We start from the raw sequence: 15,881 nt of genomic DNA, 5'->3' as shown, positions 1-15,881 counted from the left end.
TCCACGAGAGTGGGCGCAGGAGAATCAGGGAGCCCAGGCAGAGCAGCCCTGGAATACAAGCTGACGTCATGTTTGGAGCAGGGATGGTCCAGGCGGGCCCTGGGAGAAGGAAGTCCTCCCCCACCTCCTGTTTTCCACCGCTACCCTGGTCCAGCTTCCTGCTCCCAGTCCATCTGCTCCCTGCTTCCGCCTGCTCACCATGGGAACGGAAGCCCTCCTTCTTATTGGATGCACTGTTTCATGAAGCTGCCTCTGTACTCGATTCACTGTGCGCCCCCACGCACGCACTTTCTGCCCGCTTTTCTGCACAGCTAAGTTGAACCCCAGTTCAGTGACTTCAAGGTGCGTATGAGCATCTCGTCAGGGTGCAGAGTCTGGCTCAGAGTCAGGCTTAGTCTGACTAAACTCGTATTAGTCAGGGGCATGGCTAACATGAGTTTAGATAGATCCTTCGCAGGACCTCGTGTATGCACCACCATAGATCCGGGCATCTGCAGGGCATCCTGGAACTAACATCCCTGGATACCACCCCTGGCAGAAGGGAAACTCATTAAGGAAGAGCTTCCTAAGGACAGTGGGTTGCACTGGCCCAGGAGCCACAAATGCAGCAGCCCCCCATGGCCTGGAAAGGACCTCGGTTGCTGGGACTTCTGCCTTCAGGTAGAGAAGGGGACGCACGCACGCCCAGGCCTTCTCCGCCACACATTTCTTACAGCTTCAGATCTCAAACTTGACAGCACACCAATCATCAGAAGGCTCATAAAGCACAGGCATTCTGCTTGAGAAGGTCCACACTGGGTTGAGTGTGCATTCCTCACACTCCCCGGGCTGCCCGCACAGCTCTTCAGTCACAGAGTAGGTTCCTCTTTACTGAGCCGCATCTGCTCTGCCTGGTGTTTGCCTGGAGCTGGGTGGAGCGGGTGAAGCTCATTCGTAGCAGTCTGACCTCTGCCAAGGCCTTGCGGGATGTCTGTTTTGAAGCAAGTGTTGATCCCCTGGCCTCAGTGCAATCTACTGCCTGGTGACATGTGCATCATTGCCATTAGCAGCATCCACCAGGGATGCAGCGGGCACTCTGGAGCTCCCTGTGGAAAAGCGCTCCTCCCTTAGCACGAGAAGCCACTCCTGCCTCCTGGCCCAAGAGACAGCCTTGCTCCAGCCATGACCAGCCATATCCTGGAGCGGAAGAGTCTGAGGCTTCCAAACATCAGGAACCAGGAGAACAGAAGTCAGTGGCAGATTTTACTCACTTTCTATGGAAAAGCAAAGACAAACCCAAATATATACGGATGCGGCTTTCTAACTTTTCTCATGCAGATGAACCATGGGTTCGTCCTGAGAGTAAACTATGAAAACAGCATTGGATGAGAAAATGACTTGTATGTGTCTGAAAGTCAAGTGCACGGACACTTGCAGCACACAGGTCCCTCAAGTTGCTGCTTCTCACTCCATCCCGGGAGGTGCTTTTCCATCATCAGTGGAAATGACAGTTCAAAACCTCAGCACCTTCCCCTTGTGTCCCTGGGACCGAGTCTGGGCACTTCCTTCTCATTCTGTATTTCTGACACTTTCCATTCTAGACACGCATACTGCAGGCTCCAGGAAGGTCCTGATACAAGTTCCTGGGTGACACTGAGATCTCTGATGTCTGCACACTTTCACTAATCTCCCCACAGGTGTCGGCCTGGGCTGGCCTCGGTGCTGAGCCTTCAGAGGCTATTTGCTCAGGACCAGCAATTGTGTCCAGGAGGGCCACCCAGGGGCAGGCCTCGGGCTCACCACTCCACCTGAGAAGGGACTGGGGAGCCAGTTCAGAGGATGGATGCGTGTTCCCAGTGGCCAACTGTGAAGAGTGGGCCCGGGGTCCTCTGTGCTCTCCCATCCCATGAGGGGATGACACAAGCAGGAGAGATGCCGTGTGTCCCCAGCACTGGCCTTTAACTGTGAAGGGCTGGGGCAAGGTCTTGACAACACCAGGTTAACGCTCAGTAGCCAGAAAAACTTCAGTAAAGGTGAAGGAGCACAGAGTATACCCCTGAGGACCCCTGTGGTGGACGTGCATGGACATCAAGTCCTGAAGGGAGTTGAAACCAGGCATCTTCTTGTCCTTTGAGAACCTCGCCCCAATGCCCGGAACTGCTGGGAGCAGCCTCGGCCCCCCTCTGGCTCCTGAGGGAGACGGCCTGAGGAGGCCGAGGAACCAGGGGCAGTGTATCTGCAGCTCTATTTTTACCAGGTGTCATCTTTAAAGCCTGTAAGCCCATCATGGACACTTGGTGTCACTGCCAGAAACACAAGGGCCCAGACACGGACCACGTGCTTGGCCATAGGGAAGCCCAGTGTCCTCCACCTCCCACCTCTGGATGCACTTGGGATCTGGGAGAGCCGGACAGCCGTGTGACAGGAAGAGACAAGGTGGCTGGCACAGCAGCGGGGCCAGGCACAGAGCTGGGGAGGCTCAGGGGATCACAGACACCAGCTCAAGTCACAGAAACTCGCTGAGCCTGCTTCTTTTTTCAGAAAGGGGTAGTGATATCCGTCTTTCGGCTGCTCTAGTGATTAAATGAAATACTAGACAGACAGCGCCTGGCACAGAGGAACTTCCTCCGCAGGAGCCAGTGCTCTGTGCCGAGGGAGGGTGAGAATGGATGGCCAGAAGCGACTAGAGAGGCTGTCAGAGGCCAGCGGGAGGGACAGAGGCTGAGCCGGGTGTGAAGGGTGCAGCCCCACCTGCGGGTATACCAACCCATTATAGCGTGTACTCCAAAACGGTGAACTCCAACTCAGTCAGCACAAGAAGCCACCTGGGTACATAAGAACAGGAGAGCCGGAAGCCTGAGGAAACTGGGTAACGAGGAGGCAGACAGGCCAGGAGAGGCTGGCAGGATCAGGTGCGACCTTTGCGTGGGTAACCTGGACCCACCCATCCCTGACACTGGCTCACTGGGGTGAGGGGGTGAGATAGTGGCGAAAGCCCTGAACTTTACGCACCCCAAGCAGGCCTCTGCTGTCCTGGAGAGGAGACTGCCTGGGCAGGAAGGTGCCAAGAGGCCGCAGGTGTGGCACCTTCACGGGGTCCCTGGACAGGAAGGCTGGGGCTCATGGGCTGGGAGCCGTTCCTCCTTGGGGACTGTGCGGGGAGGGCCACCCTACGCAGGAACGGCAGCTGGTGCTCTGATCCTGTTCACTGCAGTTTATTGCAAGCAGTCACTGCCATCCACCTTTGAAAAAAACATGAGGCGCAGCTGCGCTTCAGTTTAAATATTGTTCCTTCCAGCCTTTTAGTTTCTTCACGGGGTCCTCCCTCGTCTTTCACTGTAATTGGATGTACGACACTGGAGACAGCACCCCTGAGGGGCAGAGCCAGGCGGCTGGCTTGCCAGGCCCGGCTGCATGCCTCCCCTGCTCTCGGCACAGAGACCTGGGCCGGGCGGAGGCCAGCCTTCCGCCACACGCTGAACTACATGTCCCCGACTTCCTCTTTCTCTCTCCACTCGTGAAACTGGCATGTCCCCCACTCTGAAAAGCCTGTTGCGGTGCGTGCTGACCCTGAACTCCTCCAGGCACCCTCAGCTCCTGGAAGAAAGGCCAAGCCTCCTGCTCCTGGCTCTGCAGGATTCCAGGCCCCAGGGAGGTTCTTAGTAAACCACAGACAGTGGACTGAACCAAAAGGGAGGGTGCCTTGGGGCCAGTTATGGCTCTCCACCAGGGAGCAGGAAGGCAAGGGGCCCAACATGCACTTCAAATGTGCCAAGGCCTGTGTCGTCCCTCCTAAGCACTAGGACCCGTCTTCTGCTGCAGGAACCAGAGGTCCCTCATGAAACCTCTTCCTCACACGCAGGACCTTCCCCGAGGAAAAGGAACGGAGGCTCATCTCTTCCTTCCTCCACTTGGTGGAATCTAATTTTAGTCATCGGAAAGTGACCTTCCCCTGAAGGCTGTTTGTCTGACTTTAAAACAAACCTGCAAAATAATCCCCACACGCATGGTATTTATTAGTGAAATGGTTCAGGGAATTCTGAGGTGCCTGGCAGGGAGTGGCCTCAAAGTGGGGTGACAGCACCACAGGGCACAAAGAGGAAAGCAATGGAACTAATGCTGTTAATACAAACATCTATTTGAGCCCACACTTTATACATACACGATATATTTTTATGGTGGAGAGTGAGTGTAACTTCTGAATAACACATGTGCGAGAGAGGTGTGCACTCATACGTTCTACTGATGGGTGCGCGGTCACAAGGCCTGCAGACCCTGGCTTTACGGAATCTAATTTTATCTTCTACGTAGACAAAGAGCAAAAACACCAAAGGAAAAACTTAGGAAAGGAAGATTCCACTTAGGGAAAGTGATTTGCATGTCAGGTAACTCTTTCCTAATCTTAACATTTTTTTTTTTCCTAAAAAGCCCAAGTTGCCGTGTTCACTAGAAGCTCTTGATGAAATCACCCACCATCCTGTTTCCTCCCAAGCACAAAGAAGCCTTCTTGTAACCACAACTGCAGGAACCCTGAAGCACTTGCCTGCGGAAAGCAGCAGAAGGCGGAAATGACCGAGTGGCCCTGGGGTCCAGGGTGGGGCTCTGCAGCCTGAGGACCCCACACACGCTCACAAGCTTCCCCTGGTGACCCTGCCCACCAGGCACCCTTGTGGAGGAGCCTGTGGGCCTTCTGCTGCCCCGCGAAGTGGGCTGCCCAGTGTAACTGCACTTCACTCAAGTTTGTGCGCCTGCTTGTGGCTTGGGCTGGCTGATTCGGGCTGCCGGCTGGCACAGCCCTCTCACCACAGTCATCTGGGTTCTCCCCAGTCTAAGTGGGATGCCACTGCAGTGCGAGGGTCCATCCTGGAGGGTCAGCATGGACCATCTTTCATTCTTCCTCAGGGAGAATCGCCCTGCACTTTCCTAGGAACAGGCTCACAAAGGCAACTTGGCCAGTTCTCTGGGACTGAGAACAGAAAGAGCAGAGAACTCCCACCTGCTCCGAGGGTAAGTGATCTGACCCACTGAGAGCCCAAGTGTCCTCTGCACACCACGTCTGGGGCAGGGGACAGCTGAGCAGGGCTGGGGCGCCAGCACTCTGCAGACAGAGCACCCCACACCCCCTCCTTTCCTGAGGATCCCAGGCGATAGCAAATGCACAGAGCAGCATGTCAGGCCACCCACACGTCCCCTATATGTGTCCCCCCAAGGAAGGAACACGCAGCGGTCACGCTCTGAGATAAAGCACATACATTAAGGAGCCCAACACGCAGAATCTCACATGCAAGATAGCAGCTGCCAGGCTTGATGTCACTGCGCAAGGGGCCTACAGTGACAGAAGCACTCTAAGAGAACAGCTAATGATATTTTTGGTCAAATTAAAAATTCAGCAGCATGTTTTACTGTGCTATCAGGCTACATATGAACTGACGCTTGCCTAAGAGAAGAAATCGTCATTTCTTGGTCCCCGAGGGCAGGGCCCCTATTCTTCACCCCATGCTACACTCGACTCTGTCAAATCCTAGGAGGGAAGGATTCGGTGTGTGTTTGGCCTTCTGCGGACAGAAAGTATATACTTGTAGTTCAATTTCATGACCTCAGCCATGTAACTAAAGCTATTTTTAGTTGAGCCTGTTATTACTAGACAATTACCATCCACAACATTCCCAAAATACATTTACCAACTTTCAAAAGAAAAGACAAGCAAAGAATGAACAGATAGTGTATCAATTTTTATAAAACCCCAAACTTTTCTTTATAAAACTATGTTTTTCATTCTTAAAAATATCAAACTTTGATAGGTTAATCATTCCAGTAAGTATTTATTTTAAGGGAACTGTCAATATATGTCAATATTAAAAAAAAAAAAATCTTGCTTTACACAAAAGACCCGCCTAGCTCTGAAATGCACAATAGGATCTTTTCAAGTCCACAATAAGGGCACGTATATTTCAGTCACCACTATAACATATTAATGAACAGAAGGTGGGAGAAGCAGAAGGAAGCCCTCTCTTGGCTTAATGTGTTTGAGTCTGTGCATTTAGTTTTCCTGGCTATATTGTGGCAGCGGCCTGGAGTGGAATTTGGCTACTCCTCAAGGGCGCTCCTTCCCCCAGTTAGAAAAATGGTCCAATTGTTTATAAACAAAAGCGCTCTCCCTTACCTTTTTGTAATTCCCTTCCACGTCCAGAGGGCATTCTTGGCTGATGACGTCATCTATCCCATCACTGTACAGATTCATCCTTAACTCCTCGGGATCTCACTTAAGAACAGCCTCCCACGAATCCCGACAGGGACAGGCTCGAGTGCCACTTGCCAGGCCACTGGCGACTGCTCATGCTGGCACGAAGTGTGGCAGCGAGCGTCTCTGCAGGCTGTCCTGCCCTTGCCCCTTGGTCCCACAGACACGCCCCACTGGCCCGGGCTGGGTCCTGCCTCTGCACGGGGCAGCTGCCTCGCTGGGGCTCCCTGCTCCTGACAAGGCTTCCCACCATCTGTGGCCACCTTCCCCAAGTGCCCCTGCCGAGCCCCCTTCCCAGCACCTTTCCAGTTTCCAGCAAGGGAAGAGGGTCACTCCATGCCGCAGCCCCAGCCCCAGCCCAGTGTAAACTGGAGCTCTGGAAGGCAAGCTAGCACTCCTGCTCTGAGTGGGGTGGGTTGTGGATAAAAATAGATGCACAAACTCCCAGCTGCTCAGACTTCCCTGGTGAGTGGCAAGACGGGTGTCCCACAGCAGAACAGCAGCAGCGTCGTCCAACGGCTGACCAGTGAGACAGGGTCTGCTTCTCTTTTTGTTTGTCCTTTCCCCATAACTGACCTATCGTCACATCAGATGTAAAAGTTTCATTTTCTGGTAGGAGCCCCAGCACAAAACCCAAATTGATTCCAACACAGAGAAGGACCCCTCTGTCCCAGGAGCAGCGCTTTGTTCTACTAACACAGGCAAGAGAAAAAGACCCCTCGACTTTTCTTTAAACTTCAGCCAGTGGCGGCCCTTCCCACAAAAGCAAAAGCTCCTTTCTGGTCTCTCCCTACCCTTTTCCCAGGGCTTCTGTTTTGTTCATGGGCTTCACATACAGCAAGGAGGGAGAAAGGCCCACAGCTGGAGGATGTTTTGACGCACCAAGCAGACAAACAGAAGCGCGCCCATGCCGCACGCGCACACACACACACACACACACACATGCACACACACTCATCTCCATCAATCACTACTGCCATAGGCTAAAAATAATACCTCTTCCCTGCTTTAGAAAAAAGTCTGCAGGAGAAACAGGGCAGGGAAAGAATTCAGAAGCCTCTACTTAGCAACACCTCGACATGCTCACATAGAAAGCAGCAGAGGTACTAGGCCATCACTTTTCCAAACTGGATTCTCTGCTTTTGCAGTGCTGGGGATGGAATCCAGGGCTTGGTACATGCTAGGCATATCTTTCCATAAGTTTTCTTAATTTCAGTTTGTGTAAGACTCATGGCATGAACACGACCCGTTGTGTTTTTTTTACTCAGCAGACACTCTTCTCTGCAGCTCTGATCCAAAGCTAACCTTCCTTCCTGTCTCCCAGTTCCCTTCAGACAGGACAACAGTCAAACCCAGCTCACTGGAGTCCCTCACTTCTGTCATTTGAGACCACAGCAAAGTGCCCCTCATCTAAGTGTTGGATGTGACACCTCAACTGGGCAGAAAGAATGGGTGTTCCAACCAGGCGCCAAGTTTATGTCTCTATACAGCAAAAGGATGGAGTAAAACTTGGTAAAATTCAGTCTATCAAGAAGGGCAGCGTGGGGTGAGCGCCTTCCCTACTGGCTGCAGGTGGTATGAAGGAGTGTTCTCCACAAGTGCCCATGGAAGCGGGATGCCCCTCATTTCTGCCATTTGCTCATCCTGGCACCTAGAACATTTGAAGTGCTGGCTGAGGGGCAGGTGCTCACACTGCTGGGGTGGCCACACCAGCTCCAGAGGCAAAGCTTGGCCTGAGCTCTCACTGAGCTCTGACAGCAGCTGTGATCCTTGGGCCAAGAGCAGCAGCACCCACAGGAAGCCCTACTCAGTCCACCGGCACGGGCCCATGGGTGAGGCAGGGTTCCTGGGCACTTAAGCAAGGCCTGTGTCATCAGAAGCTCTGTCTGCTGTAATGGGGTGCAAAAGAAGGACATCTGTGTACTGGAGGGCAATCTGACCTGATGAGAGCACAGGGCTTCCGCAGGAGGTGGCTCTGGATCTGGAAGCAGCAGGAGCCTGAGTAGGTGGCAGAAGGTGGGAGGCTTCCTGGCAGAGGCATCCATCCAGGAATGGAACCCCAGCAACCAAGGTGCCAGAGCCAGGGCTACAGGGCCCAGACCCTGGAGAGGCCTGAGGCCAGCAGAGGGGTCTGGAGTTAACCCTAGGAACACTGTGTGTGCTTCTCCCCACACAGAACTGCTGGAGGAGGGAAGTGTGCCTGGGAGCTTTTAAGCCAAAGGGACCCTTTGACCCAGACTTGTGCTTGCAAGTCAACAATACTTCCAAGCTGTCTCTCAGAGGTCACTTACAGGAATCTGGCCTTTCGAAGGCTGCCGGGCTTTGAGGTTGTGGGCAAGGCTCTTCTCTGAAGAGACCAGAAAATGGAAGACAACAACTCTGTCTTCTAACAGGGCTTCAGCCAAAATGCCAGCATGGGCCTAGTGCCTGTTACCAAGTGGCTCTGTGAGGGAGAATCCACAAAGGCAAAGCAACGCGAGAGTCTTCACGGGCAGCAGAACCACAAACCTGCACCAGCCCCCAGTCCCTTCTCTCCCACTCACAGGGGTCAGGGCACAGCGGGTCCAAACATGCTCACACGGGGTTGTCCAGCTCTTGAGAGTGGCAAAACCCCCTTTCTAACACGGTCATCTCCTTGGAAGAGGAATGTACAAGGACCCACTGTATTTCCACATTCTGGCAAGAAGCAATTGGGAAATGGTGGCAATTGGGAAAGGGTGTCCCAGACACCCCTGGATGTGCCTGTTATTCATAACTGCCTTGCTGGTACAGAAAGGTACTCTGCCAGGGGACCTGCCAACCCTCCCAGGATGATACAGGTGGAAAAACTCACAAGAAAAGGGGGTAACCTGCCCCCATGCCACCCAGGGGAAAAGTGCAGCTGATGGTGGGAGAGGCATGAGGTGAGAAACCTCAGAGCTACCCATGTTTGCAAAGCCTCCTTCCTAGGCAGTGTCATTGCCCAGGCAGGCACACCCATCCTTGACATAATCCCTGAGAAGCAGAGAGGACAAAGAGGAAGGTCCCTGACCTCAGGGAGCTTATACAGAGCCAGGGAGGCAGAATCAGGCAGTCAAATAAAATATGCTCCAGGCTAGGTGTTGATAAATGGATGTGTGAGAGCAAGGCCAAGACAGAACTTCGGAGCTGGAGGTTCACAGAGGAAGTCCAGAGACAGCTTCCCCAAGAAGTGGCACTGGAGTCAGGCCTGGAGACAGGGGTGGGACTGCCAGGCTGAACACAGGATGGCCAGCTGAATGATGGACAAGCTTCAGGACTAGTATATGCCGACACTACAGGTGATCTGCTGCAACGTTGGCCCGGTATTGGCACACTGGGCAGAAGGCCCAGCGAAGGAGGGCTGACCCCAAAGGCAAGCAAGCTGAGCAGGTGCTCAAAGACAGTCCCTGCAGCCCTGTGAAGGTCGGGGCTTGTACTCCAAGTAGGACAACAAACTTTTGAAAAGTTATGCTACGTGCAACATGATCTGACTTAGGTTTTAAAGGCTTACTCTGGTATTGTGTTGAAAATAGATTCAGGGGAGGGGGACAAGGCAGGGCAGTGGGTACAAGGGGGTGATGGCGGTAATAAAGTTACACCTCTATACATATGTGCCAAAATGTGCATGTAATTGGGGGAGAATGCTCGCTGAAGTCTCATTCAGGGACTCTCCATCAAAGATTTCTCCAGAAATCTTAGTATGTATACTTAAAGAAGGAAAGGAATCAGTTCTCCAAATAAATTTTATTAACTCATAAGAAATGCTGTACTAAAGAATTTGCCTTAAGCCCTGCATTATCATGCTTCAAAGATAAAGGAGCCCTCATCCCAGACGGGGAAGTTTCTGAAAAATTTCAAGCTGTCCCTATCACCAGAGATGAGACCAGATGGAGCTAAGGACTAGGGAAACCACCTTTGCTGATCCAGTTGCTTAGGTCAGTGGGGCTCGAGACCTGAGGCTTCTGGCTGGATGGGGACTTGGCTTCAAGGTTAATGCTTCTGCTTTTGCAGAGCAGGGTATCCTGGAGGGCTTTTCAAAAGCACACACACACCCAGCCATCTGCTGCAACCCCATGGTCATACAGTCTATTCACTATCGTCACCCCCCAAAACCACTCAACTCTCCTACAGCAATAAACATTTGAAACTACCAAAACACACCATGTCTTTGCCACACACTGCAGGTCATATGTAACAAAACCAATGTGTCTTCCTTTGGAAGAGCAGTAGGCTAACATAACCCTCTCCAGATGACATTGATGACACTTGACCAATGCTCCACCCTACAAAAACAATAATTTCACTTTCAGCTCATTGAAAAGATACTCAGGGAATAATCTTATATTAGCTTGGTCTGCAAAACATAAATTGTATCCCTTCTCTGAAAACACAGAAGAAAAGAGATTTCAGTTGCTACAGTAATTTAATAATGAGCAACAGCAGCCACATATCTGCCGCTGGATGAGGCTCTATGTGGGAACCAGGTCTCTGACCCTCCAGAGCTACACTATATCTGTGTGGTATGAGGGCTATTTTCTCAACATCTCTGCACCGTTGGCAAGGAAAAGAATTTCTGTGAACCACAAATCTTGAGTCCCTAAGTGTCCTATAAAAGGAAGATACTATGAAACAAGCTAATAATTATAAAATTTCAATTATTAGGCAGAGAAAGAGTAAGTGAGTATGTTTTATAGGCATGCTTTACTTAGGAACCTGGCCTAAGGTAATCTGGCCAGTGTTCTGTTCTGCCAGCATAGGTTTACTACTGCGAAATCTGACCTCATGAGAAACACCTGCCTGTCTCAGGTGACCCACCTCACACAGAGAAGAGGCCTTGCTGGGTTAGGCACTGGTCTCTAGAGCTTCTGAACTTGATCAACAGAGTGATGGCCAGCAGTGACTCCCCAGGACCTGGCCTGATCTCCTGTGGCTGGAAAGGTCAGTTTCTCTGAGACATCTTTTCTGTTTACAGCAAGCACACTTTTGATGCTGCCCCCACAGTCCACCTTGCAGAAGGCAGAACCCTGAACTGACTCCTGGAAACTGTCTTGGTGTTTAATTCATAACTCCAGACAGCAGATCAGCAGGAAAGAGTAATAGGCATTGTTAAGATTTTTCTACGTGTAGTTTTAATGCACAGCGCATCCTGATTCCCACTAACCATTTAGTCCAGTGCACTGGTAAAACATAAGTTCGTAAACACACAAGTACCCAAAACGCCAAGCGCTTGCTGGCTAATTTTTTTTTTTTTTAATTTCTAAGATCAACTATTGACTTTCTATTTGCGTAATTTTCTTAAGAGAAAATTCTAAAAATTTGAGGAGGAGAAATTCACATCCTACCTAATAAGCAAAATCACATTCTTCAATGTTACCGATGTGAAATTCGAACCCGATCTCCCTCTAAATCCCCCTAAATGCAATCGCAGCTCAAAGCTGGGGGCCCCTCTTATTTGCACAGGCAGAACGTGCGCAGCATCAACACCTCAGAGGATGGATTCACCGAGCTTCGCAGGCCAAGGCAGCAGAGCTATCTGCCCATCCCTCCCCGGAAACCCCCACTGCGATTCAGATGCTGCCCGCGATGGAGGCCCAGCCAGTGGAGGATGGCCAGCCCTGAATCCGAGCAGAGGCACCTGCTGCGCGGGAGGCTGAAGGAGGCCTCTGCAGAGGCCCAGTCCTCGGCACGGCTCGCGCTCACCTGGTACGCGCAGCTCTCCTGATGGACCATCTCGGCGCATCCTAGGGCGCAGCCCCACAGCAGCGCGGCGCGGCGAGGCTGCGGGCAGGCGCGGGGCAGCGCGGGCAGCGCCCGGGAAGATGGATGCTGCCGCTGAGCAACCTGCGCAGCCGCCCAGTGCGGGCGGGGCTGGAGAGAGGGCGGGCACAGCCCCGCGCCACCAGCCAATGGCACCGCGGCACGGAGGGCCGCCGGGCCGCGCGACCTGCGGGTGCCGGCGAAGGCGGTGACCGAGTGGGCAGGCCCGGCCGCGCCGAAGGCCTGGCTGCGGGAGGGGCGGCGGCCGACGGTACGCGGGGCGGCGGGGCCTGCGCGCCCTCCCGCTGCCGCCCCTCCAAGGGAGGAGAGCTGGAACTTTCAACAGGCTAAAGGACCCGAGAGGGGCGCTTTCAGTGTCGGGTTTTGATATATTCGTCAACTTTGCAACTAAAGGGAGGGCTTTCGCTCTTCAAAACACTGTATTTTGTGATGTTTTGGAGTCTCCATTTATTTTCGAATTTCTGCTTTTAAGGCAAATAGAATTAAGATGGAATAATTCCCCCCTTTTTTAGGGAGAGAGCTTATTAAAATATTAGTATAATTTATTCATTTCATGCAGGTGTTTGTTGCTAAAAGGCTTTGTACATATGTATTTCTCAGTCTGTGAGCCTAAGCTGGACACTCCAGATGCAGCAGTAGGACCCTAGAAGCCCACCACCCCACCAGTGGGTCAGCTCTGGACATGCAGACCATAATAAAGGAACATCAGTGAGCCACCTGTGTCTGGGAAAACCCCGGGGGCCAATTTCTGAGTGACTTCAAGGGCCCTGCTATGCCTTTAGGAAATGTAAATTCTTCACCACAACTTAATGACAGAAAATTAAGGGAGAAAAATTTCCTCATCCACATTCCTTAGTCACCACAGGTGACTCTTAATTTCCCTGAGCACATAAGTGACACTCAATAAAAAGGTGACTGAATTTTAAGTCACCAAATTAAACAAATCAGAAGGGCTATTATTTTAAGCCACTTTAATATCCTTCCATCTCCTTAAAAGCTCTTCCTTGCAACTAGTAACCAGTCTCCACCCCAGTTTGCCTGAGACTCAAAAGGAGTAATCTTCTGAGGAATCCTGAGTTTGTTAGGGAGGTTTAGTAGTGGTTTTAAAATTTTCTAACAACAGTTGTTTCTTGGAAAGAGGAAAAACTCTATTTTTATAAGTACTTTTATTTTTTTTTTTTATTTGAGGCTCAAACAAGAGAAAAGCTCAACCCATTAATTCCACTCAACTCCCCTATTGTGGGTGCTGCCCAGAGGTGGTGGGAGAGGTGGCTGCAACACCAGGGCCCAGGGGAAGGACAGGCCTGCGGAAGCCCCCAGCCTCCTCCCTGGGGCCCAGATAGAGGCAGGCCACATACAAGGCACCGAACCACAGTGACAGCTTGGTGCATGAAGCAGAAGCCAGGGCAGGTGCTGAGCCTTGGGCAGTGAGGGGTACAGAAAGAGGACAGAAGCATCCCAGTGGAAGGAGACAACACACCCCACCCCAAGCGCCATCCTGCCACTGGGCCACCCACACGGCTGAGATAGACTCCCCTGTGCAGATCTTAGCCACTCAAGCAACACCAGCAAAGGTGCTGGGCCCTGGGTACAACAAGGGAGGTGGCCAAAAGGAAGAAGCCTAGAGCATAACAGGTGGGCTGGGTCAGCAGGCTCCTCCTGGGGACAGAGCTGCCTTCAAAGGTGCCAGTGTTTCACATGCCAACTTCTCCAAATCTGGGAACCTCTGGGCTCAGCAGCATGCTCCCAAGTGACGGCCGCTTGCTGATCTCTGCTCTCTTCTGGAAACACGAAGGGGCTAGATATATTACATAAGCTCCTGCAGACATTTATCATGTGTGGTTAAAAAAGTCCACACACGATCTTGATCTTCACAGTTGTTGCTCCATAAATAGGGTCGGTGACTCAGAGTGGCTCTGGGGAGGGCGGATTTCTGACAACTGCATCCAAATCCTGTCAAAAAACCTCCTGAGAGATACAAACAAGTCGGAAAAAGGACTAGATGAAGCAGGCTTCTCTTTACAGTCATTCGTTGGAAAGGACTTTCTGTTATAATTTGGATTATGATTTGGCAGTGAAAAAAAATCTTTAAACAAACCCCAGCTGTCACAAGAACATATGAGCTGGAACAATTTGCCAAACAATATTAATATTTGTTGTTTTTGACTAAAACACTTTGACAAACTTTTAATTTTAAACACAGTCTGCGTAGCCCTGAGATCCTTTCCTGGTGGTCCTTACACTTCCCTTCCCATTCAAGTGCTCTTTTCCTATTTAGATGGAACCTCTCGAGGTCACTGAACCAACACTGTTCCTCTCCACATGTGCAAACCGAGGCCTGAGAGAGCTGGGACATGCCCATCACCAACAGAACAGCATCCAAGTATGGAAAGCAAGCAGCAGACACGATTTTCTGGATGGGTGCCCAGCGAGTGTGCTCCACATCCATCAGCTCTGCCATGGCCTGCCACAGCAGGGCACAGCAAGTGGGGCCAGTGGGGCCAGAGAAAGTGGAGCCTCATGAGGGGTGGGACCTCATGAGGGGGCCCCTGCCTGTCCTGCCACCAGGGGAGGACACAGCAAGCAGGGAAGCAGCCCTCCCAGTCTGCACAAAGACAATGTTGAATGGGGTCTCTCTGGACTTGAGATATAACCCATTTCCACGGAGCCAAGCAGGCTGGCTTTCAAATCAACCTACCATACAGTCAGAGGGAGGCCACAGTGAGGTTTTACCAGAATCTAGATTAGAGTCATGTTTTACAGGAAGAAAGATGAGAGTATTTCAGCTGAAATGTTGTTCCTGTTTCTACCACAATACAAATGACTGTGTCTTTAAACCTCCATTTTTTTTTTTTCAATTAGGTAATTAGTAGCAACAGAATGAAAGGTTTTTTTTTTTTTTAACATTAAATATAGGGTAAAAAATCATATCAGCGGCCCTTCCTAGCTTAGTTTCAGAAGTGAATGACTGGGGTCAGGAGCTGACCTGGAAGGGGTATGGGAAACTTCCTGGCCCATGCCATGTGAGCTGATTAGGTGTTTGGCTTACCCAGGTGTATAAACCTGTCAAAACTCACTGCATAAAATATTTTAAATTTGTGAATTTCATTATATATAACATTTACGTTTAAGGGATAGAAAAAGCCAGTTACCAAAATTTGAACTCCATCCACCTAACGTTGTGCAGGCTGAAGTCTTCAGGGGACATTTGTATGTTTAAGCTCACCCTAAATTCATCAAATACATTGGTGGGGAGCAGAGTGACAGGCCGAGGAGAGCCATGGCAGAGCAGGCCCTAAGGCCTCACCTACAGTCCAGGTGGCACGTGATTGGCACTTGTGAAGAAATTTGAACTTCCGCACATTCACAAAGAGATGCTGGGAAACACGATGTTCCTGACCCAGAGCACAAGTCAGTGTCACCATCCAAATACCTATAAGCTGCTTGTCAGAAGCACAGAGAGCAAGGGATGGTTTACGTGGCTCTACGCTGTGCTACTTCACGAAGCAGCAAGAGAAAAGAAGTAGTGAGATCAGGGAACACGATGTCCTCCGACTGGCCCCCAAAGAAGAGTGAGCTGCTGCTGCGGCCAGGTACACCCGGTGTGGCCTGACAGGGGCTCTGGCAGGGCTTCCTGCACAGAGCTTCCCCGTGTCCCCTGGATTCTCAGGACCTGGTGGGAACAAGGTCTAGATGCTCCTGCAAGCTGCCCCTGCCTCCCAGGATTGGTGAGGCTTAGTGGCTGCTGAAGGAGCCTCATGGCTCCCAGGGTCCTGCGCTTGCTCAGGAGAGCCCAGGAAGAGCACTGGGGCCAACATGATGCGGTGTTCTGCAGCCGCTGGCTTTTCTGGTGCCTCTCAATGTATCCAGAGCACAGATCGGT

The 15,881-nt window shown here is 51.5% G+C and overlaps 1 protein-coding gene across 5 annotated transcripts in view; it reads right to left on the bottom strand.

Annotated features, from left to right (window-relative positions):
* The window catches only part of Schip1 (schwannomin interacting protein 1), a 562,997-nt gene that overhangs the window by 30,332 nt on the left and 516,784 nt on the right, over nucleotides 1-15,881 (bottom strand). The window contains exon 1 of one of the 5 annotated variants that reach the window (XM_046431244.1): nucleotides 11,921-12,063. The exons of 3 other annotated variants lie outside the window; for them this stretch is intronic. In XM_046431244.1, the coding sequence (XP_046287200.1) occupies nucleotides 11,921-11,950 (30 nt within the window). In that variant the 5' untranslated portion in view covers nucleotides 11,951-12,063. Of the gene's footprint in view, nucleotides 1-6,142; nucleotides 6,553-11,920; nucleotides 12,064-15,881 lie in introns of those variants that run through there. One more of the 5 variants, XM_046431243.2, reaches the window with a different exon arrangement.

The sequence above is a fragment of the Marmota monax genome, unplaced genomic scaffold (assembly GCF_021218885.2).
Source record: "Marmota monax isolate L192 unplaced genomic scaffold, Marmota_monax_Labrador192_F-V1.1 WCK01_AAM20220418_F8-fsc00022, whole genome shotgun sequence".
Lineage (NCBI taxonomy): Eukaryota > Metazoa > Chordata > Mammalia > Rodentia > Sciuridae > Marmota > Marmota monax.
Note: the sequence above shows the minus strand (reverse complement) of the source record. Positions and strands in the feature narration are given on the sequence as shown.